The sequence below is a fragment of the Struthio camelus genome, chromosome 5 (assembly GCF_040807025.1).
Source record: "Struthio camelus isolate bStrCam1 chromosome 5, bStrCam1.hap1, whole genome shotgun sequence".
NCBI classification, from domain to species: Eukaryota; Metazoa; Chordata; class Aves; order Struthioniformes; family Struthionidae; genus Struthio; species Struthio camelus.
The window spans coordinates 56,618,823-56,643,066 of NC_090946.1; the positions used below are offsets into that span (position 1 = coordinate 56,618,823).

The following is a 24,244-nucleotide window of genomic DNA, read 5'->3' on the forward strand; positions in this document are numbered from 1 at the left end:
ATATGAAAAAAAAATCACAAGAATATAGATTCTGAGCCTGGATTTTATGACAGAGGCACTCTGGCAGCAATACTAACTTAAGAAGTTCCTTTTTCCTGCTGTTTGCTCCTGCTCCTGGACTACAGCAAGCTGCCTTCTGACAAAATTTCTGTGTGGAGAACTGTACAAAGTGAGTTGAAGATCTGGGTCGGTCTCCCCTGGCCCTCCCCCTTTTTTAGCTAGATTTTTCAACATGGATCAGTTATCTGACCTGATTTGCGGTGTGAACAACGTTTTTTTGGCACAACTGAGCAGGTGATGCTCTAATAAATAGGAATGAGCAGCGGCGGGTGGAAACATTAGGAATTCCTTACATCTGTATTGCTGCTGATGTTCCTATATTGAATAAATACAGCCTTGAAGAAACTTTTCTGAAAGCTCCATCCTTTAAACCATGTGGATCCTGAGAAGTTTTAATTTCAGAAAAGCTTTATATTTCTGTTTTGAATTTGCATAAAAATACAATAAAATTTTAGATACGTTCATGCGCTTTTAAGTTTAACTGTTTTGAATAGTGACATTATAATCTTGATACTCTTTTGATTTTCTCTGATTAACATATTTCAGAATGCTTGTTTTAGCAATGTTAATATCATGGCTACAAAACTATTCTAACTGTTTTCTTTCCCTTTCTTTCTTTCTTTCTTTCCTTAGAAAGAAGAATCTATTGAAATTCCTTATTGGTTTTCAGAAATGATGCATCAGCTTTCTCAAGATTTGCAAATTCAAGAATCTAAAGCTCGATTGTCTTTTTCAAGTGTACCTTTCTTTTCTGAAACAAGTGTGTCGTTCTTTGCAACTCTTGAGAATTCAGAAGGTAAACGGGAACCTCAGAAAACTGAAACACCATCTTTACAGGTGATATTTCTAGTTTGTTTAAATTTTGTTTGAAGTTTCTGTTTTATCCTGTTCAGAAGTGGAATTTAAGGAGGGCACATTGGAAATTTTGCTTTATCACGCCTTGCTGTAGATCTTATATGCTGAATTGCTGCAGGCTATGATCTGTGTAGGAACAGTGGTTCTGAACTACTCTGGTTTAGATGAATTGTGTTCTCTGATGGTCAGATTTGCTTGTTTGCCATTGCTCCTTGTCCTACTCCAGACTGGATGTGAAAATATCCGTTTAAGTTATCTAACATTTTTTATCCTCTGTTCATGCACTTTTTAGACTCCATCCTCAGATATGCTGCAGGTGGAAGGAAAAGCAATAGTGAAAGTTAAATCTCATGAAGTTCAGAGAGAGCTGCAAGAGGAACACCATTTACAACAGTCTTCGCCTCTGCTGCCTGCTCAGGCTTCAAATGTCAAGTAATTTTTTAAATCTTATTTCATTATTATGAAAATAATATTAAACTTTTATTAAGTTATAAATGTTATAAATTCAGCGTGATGAACATGCTTGGAGTAGAAATAAGGCCACCCTCAAAAGTCTGGATCTGAACACTTACAATTTTAAGCATGTTTTGCTCTGAACTAACAAGTTTATTTTGGTATCTCTAGTTTTAACTTAATGTTTATCTCTGTGAAATAGTTCTGTTTTACAGTTTTTAAAATCTGGTGTGTCTATTCAGTATTGCTGTATGCAGATGAAACTTCTTGACTGCAGCAGCAACTGAAGTTGCTTATGGGAGCGTGTGTGTGAATTTGTCCATATAATTCCAAGCATAATCTAATCAAAATAATTAAAAACAAACAATGGAAAATACCACAAATTTAATATAAGCAATGCCAGCTGTAAGCCATCATCTTTAAATAGAGAAGGTGTATTAAAAATTCATTAACTTGAATTTGTATTACAGTCAGTGCTTGTCTGAAATTCGGGAGATTTTACTTGGAGAGCTGTAATGTAAGGACAACTGCTTATTCCCTTGCTCTTGTCATAGGCAGCATTTGTCATTCTGTAGTAGGAGTGCAGATCAGAAACGTAGTACAGAGTGTGTTCTAATTTAACAGATCCTGTTCATCCCATGTCAAGTAAGACTCTTCAGTTTTATGGTCTTCTGTGCTAATAAGATCTTTATGACTGTCTTTGTTTAGATGTACCATAAGTTGCTTCTTCACTTCTCTCTTTATTGAGGTTAAAAAAAAAAAAAAAAGGCTTTAATTATTAGCTTTTGTTGTTCTTAGGGTCCTGAAAGGTCTATTGGATACAGAAGAGAGCCTTTTTATGGCAGGCCTAAAGTTTGTAAATGGATAATACTTTCAATTAAGTAGCTGAGAATAGTCATGGGAAAAGAATGCTTAAGTTTATGAAACAGTCAAATTGGCATTTAAGTGACCCTTTGCATGCCATTGCTTATCTGCATTGCTTAAAGATCATTTGGTTAGCCAGATTATATATTAAAACAAATACTGACAACAGACAATGAGTATTTTACCTTCAATAAATAGTTACTGTCAGATTATCAACCGTGCAGAAACTGCATGATTTTGTAAAAAACCTGTATTTAGTGCATTAAGTGAAGGTAATGTAGGCCACACACACAGTATTGTTTTTTCATGTCCCCTTTTTCAAAGAATGATAAATAGTCTGTTTTAGGAGAGTGTGTGCTGTAAAAACATTCACCTTTACCTGCAGCATGCTCTAAATATTTTAGTTTACATTGATAAAACATTCAGTTTCTTCATTCAATGAAATGATAAACTTCTATACAAGAGCTGTAAGAAAATAAGGCAATTAAAGTTAAATTTAAACTTTGTAATTTATTTTAAATGAAAAGAAAAAAAACGGGAGAAAAAGTACCTCGATAGGTTTTAAATAATCCTGTCTGCCTTTGTTTATAGGAATCACTGCAACTGATATGAGTTCAGATTTAGGAAACTGCTTCCCATCTACTCTTATTTTTTTTAATTACATTTCAATTGCATTGCAGAGAAAGTGAAATGAGTTGCAGTATCGTGAGATAAAACACCATATACATTTATGAAGATTGCATACTCTTTCTCCATTTAAAAAAGCTGTATAAAATATTCTTTCTAACTTTAAATTAAATGTGATCTACTTATTTTACAGTGACAAATCAGATTGCTGTTTTAATAGATTATTTATTTCCAGTTACACTGCAAAATATATGAAATCAGTTCCTAAAAATTATCCATTGCATTACATGGGGTGGCTGTAATTATGCCTTAATTCCTAATCAGTCTTTTGTGCCATGCCAGTGAGTTACTTTTCAAACTGGACATTTCATTTTTAGAACTTTTATATTTTATTTCATAAGCCTGGTCTTATTCTCCTTATTCAGGCAAAACTGTTACTCATTGCAGCAGAGACTTTGGACTGTAAGAACTAGTCAAATTGTTTCTTGTTGAAGCTCGAAGCAACCAGACTCTTTTCTGTATACGAAGTTATATGGCTTAACAAAAAATATTTTTAACAGTTTTAATTAAAACAATACAGACTCTAATTGACACTCATGCATATTGGGTTGTCATGTGCCTATAAATTTAGGAACTTAAGCTATATTAATATAGCGGATTTAAAATGATGAGTGTCTGTATGGAATTTTAACTCTAACTCCAGCAGTTTGAAAAGCACATATTTAGAGAAATCTAAATCTTCCAGTTAGAATAATGGGAGGTAGTTCACTTTCCTTCCCAACAAGAAATCTATTTTTCATAATATTCCTGAGAAAGCAAAAGAGAATCACATATTTTTTGTGGGATAATTTCTTCATCATAAGTGGAATATGTGTTATATTACACTGTTTTTCTTGTTTTTACTTGGATGCCAAATTTTCTCTTACTTTTTCGCCGTTGTTTTCCGCACCAGTAAGCAAATATACAATGTTGTTTTTGTAACATGAATACATATCACATAAGGAAAAATACAAAATGAATTTATTATTTCATTGTAGTTCTTTCTGATTTCCCCTTTATAACATCCCTTTATAATACAAGGCATAGTCCTCAGTAAAACAAACAAACAAGCTGTTGAAAGTGTCATTGTTTCTGGAGAACCTTAGAAAACTAGTTAAACCTGAAAACTATTCAATGTAATTTCAAAGTGGAATTTTAACCATTTTCTTTTGGGATTCCCTCTTAAAATGTAAAGGCACTTATGAACTTTAATTAAAAGTAGGATATATTTGGGGAGCCATTACTGAATTTTTGCATCTCAGACGTTTTCCATATACTGCTCTTCACGTTGTAACTGTCTGCATGTTAGACATTTATTAACTTTGTAGAGTTCATACAGTAGCTGGAGTCTGTTTTTAGAACTTGATCCATGGCCTGTTGAAGTCAATAGACTTTCATCACCTTCAGTGCAGCTTAGATTGGAGGGTTAAATGGTAGAATTTTTAAGCTATTAACTTTTTAGAGATAGCCAAAGACACCGTGTTTCCTCTAAAATAAACTTTAATTCAAAAGTTAAGAAGTTCAAGTGATAGCATGTCATAAACCTAATTCAGAATTTTAAGAGTATTTACAAGGTTCTCAGTCATGGGAGAGAGTTTGCAGATGAATGTACATGTAACATTTTAACATAACATTTATTCACGTACCCAGTTTAAGCCATAACCTACATTGTGTACCTGGGTTAAATGGTCAGTGCTGCAAGTGGATGCTCCAAGTGCAAGTTAGGAAAGTAAAATGTTGACTTCTGAAGTTACTTTTTACTTGAAAATTATTATCAAATTTTTAATCTTTGGTCTATTTTTGTAAAAAATATTATCTCTACCTGTAATAGAAATTATAAAACAATTTATGCAAAGTATTTATATTAGCAATTTATGTCCTTTGGTCTCATATCTGTCATGCTGTAGTATAAGATAAATTACATACTTTATAACATAGAGTATGAATGTTAAGGTTGTTTCTTTTTCTCCTTTCTAGAGGTCAACATTATCCAGACATTCATCATCTATGTACTGCTTTTCCTAGTTTTATGTTGCCTCCTGATTTACAATTGGCTTCTAGAGTCTGTCATACTTTGGACAGAAGAGGTCACAATGTGTTATTTACAGCAGAGGATCAGGACGATAAGGAGGAAGAACTGACCTATTCAAAATATATTTATTTGAAAGAGCAAGCTGAAAGGAAAAGGTATAAACTCACTTCTTTTCAGCTTTTTGATTTTGTAAGTTAAAGAATTACTTGTTAAGAAATAATTCTTCTGATGATTCAGTATTTAATAATTTAGTAGAAGTGGCAAAATAAAGTCCTGAGGAAAAATGTGCCTTATTTTGGCAAATATATTTAAAAATAATTAGTACTAGCCTTAAGGCTAAAAGGCTTATATTTTGTTCAGAATGTAAAATGTACTGTTTATTTTTAAAATAAATTGCATTTTGTAGATATATTTTAAAAGATATGTCATGATTTAGGTTATAAATCTATGAATGTTTGTACTTGATTCCACTCACGTGAGAAGTCCCATTGAAATCACCAATGCTGAACAAATAGAATAGGTTTTCTGTGAATGTCAAATTCTGCAAGAGTAAAAGGTTTAAAGTCCAGACCCGCTAGCCCTTTATCACAGAGACAATTTGCATCAATCCTGATTCTACAAGCACTTAAGAACAAGCATAACTTTAAGGAATTGAGTGTAGTTCTGTTGAGTTCAACACATGCACAGACTTAAGCAAATACAGAATTGGGGCCTCAGATAGATTCCCTGTAGTCAGCAATATTCTTTGCCTGTATAAAGGATGCCTATGGGATAACTGTACGCTACTGTGTCTTTAGTATATGAGGAGCTGGATTAGAACAAAATGAGTTTTCCTCATCACACTAAAAATGTCCTTGCAGCATATCAATGTCAACAAATTTGTTTTATAAGAAGTAGTGAGAATACGGTGATGAGTTTTGGAATCTGCCTACTCTCTTATATTATTACATTTACCAATTTTTGTATTTGACTGTTACAAATTTCTAAATCTTTGTCTTTTTCAGTTGATTTTTTGGGCATATTTTGCACCAAAATAGTGTGAAATAAAGCTAGGCAATGAATATGAAGAATAATTCATTTTTCATTGCTTATTATTTGAGTCTTTTTTTTTTTGCCTTAATATTTTGCATGGTAAGGTCAAGAGTTTTTGAATTGGATCCCTGATATTCTCAAGTTTTTCCTGATGGTTTTTCAGGCTGGCAGTTTACTACTTATAGTTTCTGTATTTCACTAGCCCCAGAAATATAAAATAATTGCTCATAAAATTTGTAGGTGACCTGAAGAATAGTAGCGTGATAAATAAGGATAGAGATAGTCTGTTTTACAGGGCAATTTGAATAGCTTGTTAAATTGGGCTCACTTGAAAAACATGCATTTTAGTGCAGCCAAATGCGAGGTCATAAGGATAAGAATAGGGAATAGGGGTCATCCTTTGTAGGAGAGGAGATTGTATTCTGAAAGAAGCTTCATGGTCTTGACAGATAACTTACTGAAGATGGCTGTGCAATACTTTCTGAACTGTTTAGCTTAAAAAAAAGAAGGGAAGATATTAGCTATAACATGGAAAAAATCTGGGATTTAGAAATATTATACAGGCTGCTCTGTTCCAGGCAAGTGCTCTAACAAGTGAGATGCAGAGTCATGCCACCACTTGTTCTCTCTCTTGGCTGCATGACTTCTGCATTCTTTTCTGCTCAACAGCACAACTTCCTGTGCCCAGAATGGTCAAATAATTTAATGGTGAGTGAGGTTTGAATCCTCCAATAGGCAACAAAATCTCATTTCCTGTCCCTGCGCTTTTAAATAGTGGGTTATCATAAAAGGGTGGAAATTGCCACTCTTTGCTTTTTGCTCTGGCTATTTTACAAAAGAAAAAAAAATCACATTGCCCGTCCTTGAAAGAATGGATGCATCTGCCCTCATGTTCTGGATTTGAAATGGAAGGAAGTTTCTGCCAGCAGCCCCTGAAAAATCTAAGCTCTAGAAAGGAGCAGCAGATTTCCTGCAAGTTAAATCTGTGATTCTTCCTCCATATGCAGGTTTGTAGGAATGTTGTTCGCTTAGTGAGGAGTCTAGATGCTTAATGGAATGTTCCAAATACCATTCTGCGGAGCAAACAAAAGCGTTGACTCCTGAACGTAATTTCCCCTTTGCTTGAGTATCTGCTCTTTATTAAGACATTGAAAAAATATATTTTTTTTTATGCAAGAGATTTAAGAGATAGCTTGAATTTGTTACCTCCATGGTACTGTTTCTGGTTGAAGAGGATTTGCTAGACAAAAGCATTACAAACCCAGTAGTTGAAATTTCAGTCTAGAAAAATTGAGAGTAGATGTAAGATTTGAATATATAGCAATGAAAGGAGCAACTTCTGGAATAGTTTGCTCATGGATTAATTATTGCTTGCAGCCTTTAGATCAAGACTGGATGTATTTCTGGGGTGTATGCTGAGTTTCAGCCAGAGACTGTAAGCGTGATGCAGAAACAGTGGTGAAATGGTATTATCTGTATTATTTTGAAGGTCAAGTTGGATGATCATAACGTTTTCCTTTGATCTTAAAATCTGTGAATACAAAAAATTGTTGTACAGAAGTTCCTAATCTTTGATTTCCTTTGATACAATCAAGATTAGCCTACCCATCAAGCATATTATTATTTCAGGGTGCAGGGTTAGGTGCTGATCTTTCCTTTTGGTCAGAGTGAGCTTCTGCTTCTATCCGGAATTTGGGTACATATGAATATCATTTACTGCCCTATTTGAACATTTGGTTTTGGTTCAGCAATGTTTTCTGTCCGTTAGGCAGATACAGACAGAGTATAAGGATGTAATAAGGACACTGATCAGCCCGATGAGCAGAGATTTTAGCATACCGGTGACGCAGCCATTAAATATTTTGTAGGTCACAGTGGAAGAAGTTTTAAGGAAATTCTGAGAGAATAATCTGTATTAATTATTTCTCAAGCATAAGAGGCAGCATGAGGGAAAGCGAAAAGATGTTCAAAAAGGAAAAAAAAAGAAAACCTAGGAAATCAGTGATGGAGTCAGCAGTCACTCAAAAATGGAAGGTGACATCTCTTTACTGATATAGAGATGACAGGAAAGGGAAAGGTTGTGAAGGTTTTGAAAGCAGAGCATCAGCTTATGCTTGAAATAGCTTCTCTTTTTCTGTTATTTCGAAGAAAGGGATGACGTGTTCAAAGCAAGGAACTCTGATCTCTGCAATAGTACTGTGAGCGGATGTGAGCAGAGCAATGTGGCACTTGTCTAGGCTAAGAAAGAGGTGTTGCAGCAACTAAAATATGAAAGTAGATGCCAGCTGATACCTTGAATATTGGAATATGGTGGATGGTACTGAGGTTCTGAGCCTGAGTGAATGATAGGATGCTATAATGATGAAGAAAGAGCAGAGAAGACCCTATGAAGGTTGAAAAGGGAAAGGCGCTTAAGATCCTTATATTTCAGCCTTGCTGAGCTAGCACTGGCAGCTAGACATCCCTAAGAGGAAGATAAGTTGACGTTTTTGTTTGTGCAGAACAGAGTAGTGAGTCATGCTCTGATTCATAACCGTGGAAAGGGTGCCTGTATATGGTTTTTGACTATAACATGACTAGAAATACGGAGTAGAGGAAGAAGGAAAACAAGTGGAACATAGAATCCCTTGAAACATGCAGCAAGTTGAAGCAGTTAGAACTGGGAGATATGAACTGTAGAAGGTGTAGGAGGACAGGATTTCCAGAAGAAAATGGTTTGGTTTTCAAGAGGTAGCCAACAGGTTTAGGAAGTTGAGGAGGAATCTGAGCTTTGTGTAACAGTCAGTAGAGATTTTGGGAAGAAAAGTTTCAATGGAGAGTTGCACTCTCCACAGATAAAGAGAATTAAGAAATATGCCTACGCTAAAATTCCTTGCTGAATTCGTTTAATCCTCGAAGTCTAGAAAATTAAATTCTTGGGAGCACTGCCATCTAGTGGCACCATCTACACTCATCAGCTTTTAGCTTAAAAACTGATTGTCTATGTGAGCCCTGAAGGTCACAGGTATAATTTATCTGGCACTAACTAGTTTAGGTGTCTTTAAGCTGTAGCTGTCCACGTTTCATTACTGATCAGTCCCCCACATTTGGCTAACTTCACAACTGCAAATAATCTAAGTAGGGTTAAGAGTGATATTTGTATAGTGGATAGTAAAATTCAAATGGCTTTGCTATTTAAATAGCAATAGATCTATTTTCTTTAGGTTTTCAGTACTAGTCCTGAATTCTTCTGCGAAAAAATCTTGTTTGGTTGTAACAAAGTCCAAGCAAACCTACAATGGTAGGACATTGTAATCAATGAGCTCAAAAAAGTAATAATTAGTTTGCTTTAAAGTCTTGTCTTCACTATGAAAAATACGTGTTTTTTCAAAACCTGTAGATCACTTTTCATGTCTGCAAAAAAACATGTAGCAGAGCAGGGTACATCAGTTTGTCAAACTGTAAACTTTCCAAGTATCTCTTTCCTGGGATTGAGCTAAGGTTCCTTGTTTTTCCTCTCTTGTTTCATCTTGGTATATTTTGCAGGCATCAGTTATCTAAAGCTTAAAAATGTTGCTTTTTTTCATTTTGTTTCTTTCTTCTAGAAATGAAAAATCTGAATTTTACTTCACATTAACTTGCATTTTATTTCTTAGTATAGGCTCCTTGAATTAAAAACTATTTATGACAAAAGTGCTCTAAAAGAGCAATCCTTTTTAAATTGGTCACCGAAATCACTTTTTAGTACCAAATGCTAAAGTACCTTTCAATTGATTGTTTTAAACCTTTTTATGTCTTGTATAACTTTACTTGACACTCCTTTTGTGCAGTCTCCCACCTTGAAGGTCAGAACCACCAAATGCTTATACGTAAAGGTAAAACTAGAAAGGCCACTTACCAAAAGTTAGGTTTTCAATTCTTGTTTTTCTTCCCTATAAGTAATAAGTCTTTTATCAAAATCTCCACTTGACACTTGAACATTCCAGTAGTTCAAGAACTACTCCCAGAACTAGGATCTGTCTTCCTGTGTAAGAACTACTACTTGGGCCTAGTGCTCTTTTTTAAATATTCCTTTTTAAAATTCAATCACGCTTCAATTTAGAAAGCATTTCGTTTGCTAAATAGGATGGCTTGTTCTCAGTTATGCTGAGACAACTCCCCCCTTTACACACCACTGTGATAGTTTAAATAGGTCTTAAAGTGGAAATATGCTACACATAGCATAAATGAGAATCCAGTCCACTCTAGCAGATATTCCTGTGACAAGAAAATTACTAGTAATAGAAATCATACACAATAGTTCCATGAAGACACAAAGAAATTTTATTATTAATTTAATGTTTTCAGAAAAACTACCCCAAAATAACGCCAGTAGATGTCACTGTTGGCATATGATGCTATGTTGAGAAAACTCAAATGTTCAACGTCAGGTGTATTTTAGTTTACGTATGAATATGGATACCTGAATATATGAAAGTAGGAGTGATTTCTTTCATTCTTTTGTACATATAATACATGTTTTGCCATTTATTATGTTCTATACTTGTAATTGCTAGTATAGTAAAAACTCTATACGATCTTAAGTAAGTTTTGTATTATAAAATAAACAAGAACAGAAAATGTAAATGTAACTTCTACTCTCTGTTAAGCAAAAATATCCGTTATAATTTTGTGCATAAATCTTGTAAAATATCTGTTCAGATAATGAATGTTAATGGGCCCAGAATGCTTGTTGCTACTATTTTCTAAAATAGTTTTACTAGGTTAGTAATAGTCTTCAAATCTAAATTTCCCTTTTGAGGTGCCAGGAACAAAGGAAATGGAGGTAGAAAAAAGAGGAACAATTATGTGTGAGAACTGTATGTGTGTGTGTTCACATATATACATGTGCACAGGTATTTGAGTTATATTGTGTTGTGTAAAAGTGTGTTTGCTATTTGAAATAGAAACAATCGTAGGTAGGAAATTAGGATGTATAATTACTTCATACTACAACTTTAGAGAGTGAAATATTCCTTTTGCATGATGTTTGCAGTAGGTAATTTTATAAAAATAAGCAAACAAAAAAGAAACAGAATCCAATCCCCAGTGTAATCATGAAAGGTCTTCTTGAAAACCAGTCAGACATTCCTACTGAAATCAGTTCCCTGGCATTTAAGTATATAGGTGATCATAAGTACCTAAATGATGTATTTGCCATGGTTGAAGTTAGGTCTGTAATACTTTTCTTGCTGCTTTAGACCTTAGTGTTGCATTTTTCTTGTGACTTCATGCAATATGCACCATGGATCTGATCATGAAAGGCTTCTTGAAATTATTTGGAATGTGATTACATGTTTGGCACCAGGTTTCTGGTGTGTGTTAAGTCATTTCTATCTTGAGTTCTTCCCGTCTAAGAAAAAAATATTTTGTACGTTTTACTCATTATTTACTTTGTTTGATTCAAATTTTTACTTAATTTTCTTTATCTTTAAATAACAGCATCTGAGTAACTTATTCATCTTTTCTGTTGCTGCAGAATTTGTTATGAAGGAGTTCCTATTTCAGAACAATTCCAGAAGGATGGGATTCATGTCCTTCCTCCTCATACCTCAAGAAGTCTAACAGAATGGCAAAAAATAGCTGAATGTTGTCTTAAAAAGCCACAGCTGGAACTGCTAGGAGAGAAAGTAAGAAATAAGTTTAATACATATGTTATGTACTTGCACAATCCTGCAAATAAAGACACAAAATCTGAAATAGTTTTCTGTTTTGTTCTTTGGTTGTATGAAACATCTATGAATAAACATCTGCTGATTTTTCAGCTTTTGACATTATGTGATATAAAAATGTATATTGACATTTTTACTGATGTAGAATTTAGTTCTTTATATTCTGAAACATCCTGCCTCAGTTCTTACTTCTTTCTCTGAAATAATAAATGCTAAGATGCTAAACAGTAACAAATAAAAGCACTAAAAGAGCAAGCTAGGTAGTTGATTCAGACTGAGAAGCCATATACCTTTCAAGATTTCATTGCACTTGGTGTTTTTTTGACAAAATCATGTTTAGTAAAGACTGGCATTTTATCATGCAGTGGTTATGTTCAGATTTAATATAGACATTTATAAACTGGATTGTTGTTAGTTGGTAACTAAATTGTATTGGTTTTGAAGGTTTCCATTTATCCAGAAGCTTTAAAAATGTTTTGGGCTCCTGCTCCACCAAAATTCTCTGCTCCAATTTCTTCAATGAGGGAAATTTTATTTCCTAAATATGAGGTAAATATCTTAAATGTATTTTTAGCGTTCCCATCTTTTGCAGAAATGCATGTCCTTCTCTAACAGTTGTATTACATCCTGCTATTTTATTAACACTTCTGCGTACTATAAGCACAGTTGGTAAGTCATTGTACAATTTGTAAAACTATGTTTTGAATAGTATTGTAGTTTAATTTCGATTTCTACAAAAATAAAGTTTCTAGTAGTAAGTATTCTTAATTGCCATTTCCTATTATATTATCATGCTTAGTACGTACTTGTTATATTTTTATTAATTGAGGTAAATAATCTTTCCTGCTTTGTGTCTTTATGTAGAGAACTACATTTACATAACATCTTTCTTCAGCTATGCTGACAGTGATTTCTATTAAAATAGGATAAATTAATTATTATATTTAACAAATTAGGTTCTAGAAAAATGTCTTTTTTTGAGTTTTGAAATGTTTTGAATCTCTGTTGTGATCACTTTATTGGAAGAGATAAGTCATTCATGTAAAAGGGCATGCCTACTGTATGGGGTACATATAAGTAGCGCTCTGCACCTTTACATGGCCAAGGTTACAGAGAAATTAGAATTTCAGGACAACTTCACTCCACTGCACAAGAGAGAAAGAAGACTTTCTACTACATGGATGAACTAACAGCAGGAATAAACCTGACATGGTTCTCCCACCCACGTCTGCGAGCCTTACTATGCACTGAGCTGTGTTGATGCTGCTATGTGGACTACTGCCAGCTGGTATAAATTACCAGGGGTACAGGGGAAAATGTAGAGAATCAGGTAGCAATAACGAGTTCCCTCGTTACCTCTCTTGCACCATTTACACCTTTAATCACATTAAAGAATATGCCCCGGTGTCTGTCCATGAGAAGCCTAGGATAAATGGCTTCTGTGATGTTAGATTTGATCATCATAAATCTTTAGCCAAAATATAGGCTTTACTTATTAATCTGTTGCTGTGTTTTCTGTAGCTAGCTAAAATAATAGTATTGCACATATTCAGATATGCAAATATATTAATATTTCAGAGCAATGTGATTGAAGGTGTTGTATTTGAAGACTTCACTAATCTTCAGGAAGATGAAGAGTTAGAACCTGAGGAAGGCGATCGTTATTTCTACAGTTATGAATTGGTGTGTATTATAGTACTTTTTTTTTTTTTAATATAACACCTTAAAAATTAAGCTTACCAGAAATATTTTTAGTTTTAAGATCTATTTGTAAGACAGAAAATGTTTCTATGTCATTAACTTCTAGAAAATTTTGTGTTAGGTATTTTTTTTTAAGCAAGTGAAATTTTGTATTTAAATCTGCTTCATTTCTGAATTGATAGAAAAAGCTAAATTTCACTTTTAAAACCTGGGACTGTACTTAATTTACAATGGTGGAACTTCTACTGATATTAGCCATGTATTGATATCCCTTAAGGCTTAGGAAAATACTCATGTGGAAAGAGTTGTTGCATATGTTAAAGACCCTTCTTATTTTCAAAGAGGATAGCATTATGTGGTGAGCAGGGTTTGTGACACGGAGTTTTTTAGGAAAATGACATATCTCAGCATAGTGGCTTACTGGATGTTCCACTCCACGCAAGCATCTAAAAAGCTGTGAGAGTCAGGAAGCAGAATAGAGGAAGACAGATGTTTCCCAGTATGTAGAATTTTTATGTAAAGTTTTTCGGAATGTAATACTGAAGGATAGGCAAGGGATTCCATGCAGGTGATTTGCAAGTGGCAGATTGAAGTTTGGCTCTCAGCTATAGCTGTTGGTCTTTCCAGTTACAGAATGCTGACTATCTCAGACACCTTTGATCTAGTTCTTGGAAGCATTGCAGGAATGAGGGCCATAAGCTCCACAGAGGACTTGGAAGTGGCAAATGATGCTGTTTAGTTAAATGTGTTTACACAGGGCTAGCTGTTTCTAGCAAATGGGTCTGAAAGGTGGAAGTGGGTGGAAGCTTACCCAAATGCCATGAGAAGTAAGCTGAAAATCTTTCTTTACTAGAGAATGTGAGGTTCAACTGAGTATTTCTGTAGCTAAAATACAGCTGAAACCTTGGAACTGAAGGTGCTACGGTGACCTCAGTTGGAACTGAGGAAGGCTAATGCACAAGTGGATGTATTTGCATCCAGAACTGGGCAAACTGAGGCTAGCATAGCGTTACTAAAGTTGAGCTCCCAGATAAGGTTTAGTGAATGGAGGCCCTGTTTAACATTGGTGTAATTTAGGGCTCCATCTGCAAGTTTGAACTATTACGGCAGTTAAGATCTGTTGGATAACATGCTTCCTATTTGAAGGTGAGAGATGCTGGGCAAGATATATTTGCCTTTGTCCTTGAAATGAGGTTTTTAATAGTGGCTATGGATATCTGAGGATCTGTCATTCAAGAGAAGGTGATTTATAGATGGCATGGGAGCAGAGCAAAATGATAAATTTGATTATGGTGAAGGAACATTTGACAGTGTGAACATTTGCTGCAGGAGTTGGCTAGAATAAATGAGAATCTTATTGAATATGTCAAAAAGGAAATGTTCTGTGATCAACTTTGCATTGTCTCCTACGTCGTTTTGCAGCCAGGAAGCAGCAACTTAAAAGAATTATTTTATATAAGGATAAAAATTATTTGGAATTTTGTATCATGATTGACTTCAGGCACAAAGGGATTATGACTGTGTTAGACAATATAAATATAAACTGATTTTGAATTTTGCAGCAGAGATGAAGAATGCTGGTAGCCATTTGTTTTGCAGGAAAACTGGGCCATTAAGTACAATAATTGAAAATAATAAAGCGTGTAATTATGCTCCAAAATACATGTACTTATTCATTTACTTACAGACCTCTTGGCAACATTTCTGGTAGGGAGAGTGCTTTTTTGTTTTTTTTGAACTTTTATTACAGAAGAAAACTGCTCACTTTGTTGAAACAGAGATGATTATGGTATAAGTAGACCTGTTAACGCATTAACAACATCTATTTTAATAGCTGTTGCACATATAGTTTCTCAAGAGGAAGTAATACTCTTATTGAAAATTATTGTTGTGCTGGTGGAGCTGTATTATTGTCTGGGTTTCCCAAGATAGAAATATGTGCATGTGAGTAATGTGACTCGATGCTCAGCAGGTCTGACACTTTTAGAAAGTGTTGTGCCTAATACATATTGACTGAAAAGACATCTCCATACATCCAGTAAATTCAGTCTAGGTGATTAACAGTATTGGCATATTCACAGTGTGTTCTGAGACTGTGGAACTTACTGTGCATGCATGGAGCATCTGTGCAGCACATGTGTATAATATGTGCACTCCTGGAAGTGTCCAATGGACTGTGCTTGCTCTGTAGGGTTAATCTGTATAAGTACATTGGATGTATCTGGGTTTTTCAGACATCTGGCAATGGAAGTGGGCTTTCAGACATCTGGAAATCTAGATAAAAAATGCACTCCTTCACTCAGACAAAGGCAGGGGCTTTTCGGGGAAAATTCAGATTTCTCTGGAGATTATTTTTATTTTTGGTAGTCCTAGCTTTTAAAAGCTGAATTTATCTGAAAGCTCTCTCATATTAGACTCAGACTACTTCAAACTTATTTTCACTTTTTGTTTTATCTATAGACAAAAACTGTTCTGAGAAGATGCCATTCTTTGCCAGATTTTTCTGACAGTGAGAAATCAGAGGTATTGTTTTATATCTACATATATTAGTTCCCTAACTAGGATTTTGTAGAAGAAATTCTTACACGACATTGAATTAAACTTAGTATTTTCTTATTAAATGCAAAAATCAGATTCTCAAAGGTCTCTTTCAAGTGGATTGGCTACCATGAATCTTTCAGTTTCAAAATAGGAGAACATAGATTTGTATTGATTGAACCCCGATTAACTTTACAGACATTTGAATATAGCCCTTATTTATATCAGCCATCCATACTCATCTAGCTAATCTGAAAAAAGTGGAACAACTTACTAAAAGACTTGCAGTATCAGCTCCTTGGATTTCAGACATATCAGGGCATCAACATTGTCTAGTTTCCAATCTAAAGTGCCATGTGCTTATATAGCTATTGAAGTAATGTTAGATATTTCACCAAATGCATAAAGCAGCAATAAATTATGCAAACTTTACACTTGTGCAAAGATGACCTTGATAACACTGGTAGTAGTAGTAGTATTTTATTAAGGAATTTGATTTTGAGCAAGAGTCGGAGTAGTATGTATTTATTTAAAACTTTTACATAATCTATAACGACCTCCTTAAAATGTGACCATGGTGTTTTAAAGACAGACATGAAGCACAGCAGCAGTTGAAGCTTTATGCTGTGATAAATTAAATAATTTAAACACCAGATTTGCAATTTGAACTAATATTGATGCTTGGTTTTAAAATATCAGAATTTTGTGTTCAAATAGAAGTGGTCTTGTTGAATTCAATTACCAATCCTTTAGCAAAATGATGCATAGTTCATTAAAGGAATTAGCCGAATAGCAATGGAGCATTTATGCAATTTACAGTCAAACTATTTTCTAATCTATAATGATAAATAATAGTTTTACATGGATCATGTGACCTGATTTTTTTGTTTTAATAAGTCAGAATGAAGGTTCGATTTTTTTCTTAATGATAATTTTCCTAAAAAAAAGGGGCACACACTGTGACATTGTGATTTTTTTAATCTTTTCAAAACTTAACAAGGTATAATGCATTACCACAAGTAAAATATGAAACGCGTAAGTGGAATGAAGTGCTTTAAACTATTGTTAAAAGAAGCTGAAGGTAGATGCAGTATCTTTATAGTAAATATATAAATGATGTAATTCTTAGCAAATGTCTATAACCAAGCTTTGAAAAAGTGCTTATCTGAGTCCAACACAAAATTGTTTGGTGCTTCATTTTCTTCAGATTAGCAAGTGCTTTTCTCTGAAATTTCAGGCAGTATACATGCAATTTCTTTTTAATTTCTTCGAGGATGTGTTATCCTTAGTATTATAGTGCAAGTTGGACAAGTCAGAATAAATTAGCTACAAATAATATTTGCTTAATAATTAATTACAATTAAACATGGGAGTATAACAATTATTCTGTAGTCCTTGATTTCGTTGGGTGATTCAGGGATGGGGGCACTAAGTACAGGGGTGTATATTTTCATTGAGATTTTAATTCTGCTTCCATATAACACAATTCTAATTCCAAGCATTTTACAGAGTCCTTCCATCTTTTCTTCTGACTTCATAAATATATCTCAGTTCATCTTTTTGTAAATGGCCCTAACAGTGCTATACATTTTTGTTTTTAAAATTCAACTTTCCTATAAAGACTGGAGGTTTCTAGTTCAAATTTCTTGTGATGCTTTTTAGAGAAGATTAATTTTACCCCTTCTGCCAGCTGCAGAGAACATTGAATTAATGTTTTAGGTTTGTTTGTTTTGACATATATCCTGAGGTATGCAGATCTTCCCCCCCCCCCCCCCCCCATTAAATACTATTAAGTTATTTTCAGCTGTGTAGTCCTCATGGCAAGAAATAAAATCCAGTCCATTAAAACTCAGAAAATGTAATATGTAAATCTTATTTCAAGTGTACATATAAATAATTTAAGTTTCCTTTTTTATAACAGATAAGTTTGATTAAAAGGTCAGTGTCTGCTCCAGAGGGGACTGCTTTCAAAGACGAAACTATGTTAAAGATGTCAGCTAATTTCAAAACCAGCATGAAAGAGTTGAAGTTTATGAAGCAACAGATAGCTGAGCCAGAGGTTGAGACAGAGATTGGGAAAAGCTCCCCTACCAAGCATCTATTGAATCAAATCTGTGATGATCCTCAATCAATGCAGACAAACACACCAATGGAAAAAATGCCTACTTCGACTCGACAAGAGGATAGTGAGAATGACATTGTTCTTGCTGAGAGATCTCAAAAGGCTGGGATTAAATACTCTGTTTTCCCAAGAAGAAAGAAAACAAAGAAATCAAAGAAAAAAATAGACCCTAGACAATTAGAAGCTGTGATTAAGAAATTAAGTCAACCCCCAAGGATTCTTAAAAGGTTTTCTTTAATTAATGTGTATTGACTTTTTAAAGAATATATTTTAATTTTTAGCCACATTATTTAATTCTATGTTTTGTCTTTTTGAATATTAAGTATTACTCTGAAATTTAGTAATAATTCTTTGGTTATTTAGGATAATACTTGTTTTTTAATGCAAAGTAAAAATACATGACTTTCAGGATTTTTTAAGGATATTTAGTATATGTTACACTTTAAACAGTAAGAATTTTGCTTCTTGCAACAACAGGAAAAGATTTATCTAAATGAGTGATTAAAATATTGAAAGGTCTTTGTGTGAAAGACAAGGCAGAAATTCTCAGTATTTAGGAAACTTAAGTGCTAGGCTGGACTAACCTCCTTTGTACCATGATCTGCACAGGTTAAATCAAGCAAGTGGTTTGCTTCTTACCTTTTGATTTGATGCGTACCTCTAAATATTTTGCTACTGAATACTCATTATTTATGTACTTAGGATATGAGTTGCAAAGATGATATGGCACCTTAGGGTAATCAGGTGTTAAAACAGTATAAGAAAACTTTAATATTCTTGCCACTTTTTTGGCATGGGGTATTTCTTAAATACTTGTGCTTGAAGTATGAGCTGTAGAAAAATAAATGTTGTCTACGTTTGTAGTAATATGTTATGTGTTCACATTGTACTTATACTGATGATAAGGTCCAGTTTTCCTTGGTGTTTTTTGTGTGTGGGTTTTTTTTTTTTTTTTTTTTTTTTGCTTTTAGGCACCTTTCCATAGGTTCAGTGTTAAGAAAATCAAAGCTAGTTAAACTGTGGTATGACATACTGGTACAGTGAGCTGTGACTAATGGAGCTGGTGGCGTTTTTCCAAAGTCATCTTTTAGACAGGGGTGCAGTATGTTCTATGTTGACTGGAGCTTTCATATCAGATTTGCTAAGACCAAGAGGTTTTCATCTTTGTGCTGCTTTACATGTTATTCATGTAAGGGCTTGCTTCATTATTTTCTTTAATTTCCCTTTTTTTCCTCAGTGAGATCCCTTTTACAAAGGATAGATATGTATAAAATATTATCTCTGTATTCTCTTTTGGTATTCCCTCCTGTGTTAGCAAGAACAGTATTGTTTGTGATAGGGATTAAGTGTTTCTGTTTAGGAACTTCTGTTTCTTTGACTTCGAGGTCTCAAAGCAGATGTTGATATAGAACATTTGTGAAGGTTCTCATCTTCAATGCTATGAGTTTTCCCAGATTATCATTCTGGAAATGTCCTTGTAAATTCAAGTGGTTTTTCACCTTACAGTCTGTGTGGTGCTTCTTGTGTGTATTCTCATGGTCTCCTCATAACCTCAGTAGGATTGTATATGTATTTATCGATCCAGGATTTATCATCTATGTATTTAGCCATGCTGGTAATTATTCACTCTGAAATATGATCCCTTCTTAGGTTTAGCCTTGTCCTTGTAAACTGAAGTTAGAAGCTTTCAGAGGAGGCAAGCATGCAGCTGCAAAGTGAGCGTTGCAAGTTTGGAAACATGAATCACTCAGCACAATTCTGCTGGTTTCTGTATTTTTTTCATAAATGGCTGATAAGTTGGAAAATTATTGTTAACAAGATAGTAAACAATAGTTAATTGCATAGTTGTTGCTTGGCAGATTGTAATTTGGTATTGTTAATATATCTGGGAATCTTTAGTTAATTTTAATATACTTTTTCCCTCAGGTCTGTGTCCCTGGGAAGACTCCCTACTCATGACAAATTCAGTATCAAGGTATCTTCAGCAGTCAGACAATATTGTAGCCCCAGTATCCCTTGTTTGTTAGATTTTGAAAAGTTCGCAAAAGTGAGGGGTGGAATTCCAAAAGAAACTTCTGCTCGCAGATGGGTCAGTGGAATATGGAACTGCTGGTTTGATGAAACTTTCCCTCCTAGTAGGACTGATTTTGAGGAGAAGAATATTAAGTTACTAGAAGGAACTAAGGTGGACTTACAAGAAGCAGATCTACAAATAGGACTGGTTGACTCAGTACGTCCTGTTCTGCTTGAAGATGCAACAGTTAGTATTGGAGATTTAAAAGAAGAAGTAAGACGACTGACAGTGCTAATAGAAAAGGAAGAGCAACCTTTGGCTTTTCATTATTGTAGACGTGGAGCAATACAAAGAAAGTTAGGCAAGTTAAAGTCAGCTATGGATGACTTGGAGAAGGTAAGTTTAATGCCAAGTTTGGCTTCTACAAAAACCAGTTTTTTCTTCTTTTTTAATTGAGCATCTGAGTTCCCCCCCAGGAGGTAGTCAGAAGCATAAAAGAGTTGGTAACTAGCTGAATGCCACCTTCTTTTGCCCATCTATGACAGGCCTAAGGTCAGTCCTGGGAGAATGCCATAATAAGCTGTACTCTAGTGTTCTCCAGGCACCATAATGTTTCTCTGCAGGCCCTTACTAAGGATACGACAGTCCTAAGACCTGAACTGGCCTATGTAGATTGGAGATAGGGTGGGGAAAAAAAAAAAGTCTTTTGTTTCAAGTCCTACTACTGACACAACTGACAAGCCAGCATCTCAAGTTATCAGCTCTTAACACAGCCTTTGGTGTTTTGGAGGAGCAGTCCTCACCAGCTGCTTTAGGTTTCATAAACCTAGGACCAGGGTACCTAATAATGCGAGACTGAACTGATCCTTTTGTTTTGATATTTCTCTTGGGGAGCAGAACATCAACCAGCTGTCAGTCTCTCTGAAAACATTCTTTACAAAAAGCACCTTTAAATAAAGTAAATAGTGTTTATTTTGCTAACATGCAAAGCTCAATAAATCAGTTGGAATACTTGGAAATGTACAGAGGAATGAAACAATTTCAGTCAATACAGCTACATCTGATTCTGGTTTGGCTTCAGATTGTTTGCTCTATTTCTTTCAGCTAACACAGTCTCAAGCCGTGCTAGATTTTAAGGCAGTTCACCGTGTGTCCTATAATTGGATACGTTTTTCAGATTTTATTCCATTTCTAGAGTTTGCCTTTCCCAAAATGCATAGTGCCCTACAGTGAAATCTCCTTTTATAAGACCATTTCTTTTAATGTTTCACTTGGGGATAAGTGTGTATTTTTCATTTATGAAGGGACATAGGTACCTATTTTATGCACCTGCAATCTGTACGTGTTACCTTCCAAACTGCATAAGCTATCTGACCAGAAAATTGACCATATTCATAGCAACTCAATGATCTGTTTGTCTCACAGCTTTTCATTCACCCAGGGCTTTAGAAACAGACTGTCAAATATCTGAAAGGTAAAAATTCCAGACCCTAATGCAGTGGTTGCAAACTTTTTGGACCAATGGGCCAAGATCAGATCTCAACATTTCTTTTCAATGCTCTTGCATATCTTAGTGAAAACATTATTAATTTTTCTCTTCAATAACATATACGAGCACCATTCACTGTGTATTTTTTGGATCCTATGAATTTACAGACTAAAATTTGAGAATTACTGTTGTAGCAGACTGGTCTCAGATAATTTGTTTTAGTCTCTATATTAATTTCCATATGGCTGTTAAGTGTTTATTATATGCATAAGGAATGTATGTGAAATATATTATTTGATTGATAATATCTCAGTCAAGTGTTTTCTGTTAGGGAATAGTAAGTACTTCTAAAGGAATCATAACAGCACAGTTTGAAAAGCTGATCCCTCTTTCAAACAGGGGACGTGTTAGTTATTTCTTACTTTCAAATAGGAGAGCAATAAACAAGATTATTTTTAAACGTTTATTCCCTGGGATTCTCCTAGAGATAATTTTGATCTCCTAGAAGTAATTCAGGTAACTATTTTAAAGAAATAAACATAATCATATCCCAGGTTCATTCATTTTTTACACTGAATATACTGGTAGCATAGACTTTGATTCTGCATATGTGTAAGCACATGAGACTTTTAAATAAATAGCATCAAATTTGTCAGGTGCTTAGGTTTGCTAGGAGTTTGCTACTCTAGGTCTTTTCTGGAAACAATGAAAAAAAGGATGCAAAAATTAGTTTCTCGTTTCCGCTGTGCTATTTTGAGCACATTTTAAAAGTTCCTTCCACAATTTAAGTAATAATTATTTACTTCCAATATTTTATTATAGGCTATAAGCTTAGAACCACTACTACTTGATGCTTACTGGCACAGACATTTGATTTACCTCTTTCAAGATAGAATGTCCGCTGCTCTGGATGACCTAAATTTCATAAGTAAATGGAGCAAAAATAAAGCAGGTAAGTATCTATTAAAGTGTAACCTAACTTTTAAAGCAGTTTGTTTTTGACAGTGTTTTTTCTCTTAGTTGCCTTTAGGCCCAGTTCAGCAAATATTTTTGCACATGTTTAACCTTGCATCAATAGGTTTATCTGTATTATAGAAAGATTAAAAAGCAGAAAGGAATCTTCAAAGTTTTGGGACAGAAGCTGGGTTTCTGAGACAGCAATAGGTATTTAATTTTAGTGTGCTTAAAAAAATGCAAGGGAAAAAAACCTGATGGCAACTATATCCATTAATTTAATGTGGAAAGTTGATAAGCAATCCTATAATGGGGATAGTGTGATACTGTACATTCAGTCAGCCCTGCTCAGCCGTACCTTTTAAACCAAGGAGGAGCTTAAAAGGGAAAGATACCATCTACTTGACAGACCAAAGAGAAGAATAGAATATGGTCCCCAGCTTCTAAAGGATGGTTAGCGAAAGTTTCATGGATGATTGCTGCCTGCATAGGCTGGGGACTGGCAGCTAGGTAGCGGCTCTGCAGGAATGGGCCTTGAGAGCCTCATGGACAAGTTGAACGTGAGTCAGGAGTGCACTCTTGTGGCAAGGAAGGCTAACTATACGCTGGATGCATTAGCGAATGTGTGGCCAGCCAGTTAAGGAAAGTGATTTCCTGCTACTTGGTGGTCGTGATGCTACACCTGCAAAAGTGTGTCCAGTTTTGGAACCTCAGTACAAGAGCGACAAACTGGAGAAAGTCCATTAGAAGGCCATTAAGATGGTCGGGGGCAGAAGCATATAACATACAAGGAAAGGCTGAGGGAGATGAGTTATTTAGCCTGGAGAAGGAAAGGCTAAGAGAGAAATATGTCTTCAACTACATAATGGGTGGTAGTAGCGAAGGCGGAACCAAATGCTTCTGAGCACAGCAAAAGAACAGGAGGCAATGGTCACAAGTTGCAGTAAAGGAAATTTGAATTGAATATGAGGAAAAATTACTTCACAATGAGAATGTTAAAGCACTAGAGCAAATGCTTCTTGTAGATTTTCAAACTGGACAACTAATCAACTTGACCTAACCTTAAAGTTAGCTCTGCTCTGAGCAGAAGGTTGGACTATGTGATCTTGAGAGGTTCCTTCTGACATAACCTTTTTTAATGATTCTTTAATAAACCCAAAGCTGATACTGTTTTCTCTGTGCAGAACATCCAAAGGATAGCCAAGCAATATATTAAGTTTTAAAGTTGATATATTACTGTTTTGAACACTATGCGTTTATTATATGACTTAAATCTGTAGTTTAAACAGTTATAGAGAATCGGTCAGTGCAGTAATAGATAAATGTTTTTGTAAAAGGTCCCGTTGGCAGGAATATGTCATGAAGGGGGAAAAATATTTAGATTGAAGGATGACATCTCCAGAAGATCAAATCATTATACATTTCTCATGAATAAATGTGAACTGGAAGTTACAAGATGACTTCTCATTATTTCAATAGCGAAGCCCTGGACTGGTTTTCTAAATTGGGTCGTGGAGCCAAGGAACCTAAAACAGAGCTTAATAATGTGAAAGGAATTTCATACCAGAGAGTTCCTGGAGATAAGAATTTATGTTTACAGTAGGAGAGTTCTTTGGTGTCAGATCCCTTAGTATGCTGAAGGGGAGGCAAAGGAGAGTGTCACTGTTTGTACTGCATCTCTTGCATGTTATTCCAGTGCATCAGGGCTTCTGCTAACTGTCTGCAAAGACCAGTGTTTTTTTTTTCCTTCTCTTGTTCGAGTGCTCTGTTGACA

General features: G+C 34.8%; 1 protein-coding gene across 1 annotated transcript in view; it reads left to right on the forward strand.

Annotated features, from left to right (window-relative positions):
- The window catches only part of TTC6 (tetratricopeptide repeat domain 6), a 74,322-nt gene that overhangs the window by 22,921 nt on the left and 27,157 nt on the right, over window positions 1–24,244 (forward strand). Inside the window, exons 4-13 of the mRNA XM_068946514.1 lie at window positions 694–897; window positions 1,208–1,347; window positions 4,876–5,085; window positions 11,460–11,610; window positions 12,097–12,201; window positions 13,231–13,335; window positions 15,814–15,876; window positions 17,813–18,240; window positions 19,940–20,423; window positions 22,339–22,468. Coding sequence (XP_068802615.1) covers window positions 694–897; window positions 1,208–1,347; window positions 4,876–5,085; window positions 11,460–11,610; window positions 12,097–12,201; window positions 13,231–13,335; window positions 15,814–15,876; window positions 17,813–18,240; window positions 19,940–20,423; window positions 22,339–22,468 — 2,020 coding nt within the window. The remainder of the gene's footprint in view (window positions 1–693; window positions 898–1,207; window positions 1,348–4,875; window positions 5,086–11,459; window positions 11,611–12,096; window positions 12,202–13,230; window positions 13,336–15,813; window positions 15,877–17,812; window positions 18,241–19,939; window positions 20,424–22,338; window positions 22,469–24,244) is intronic.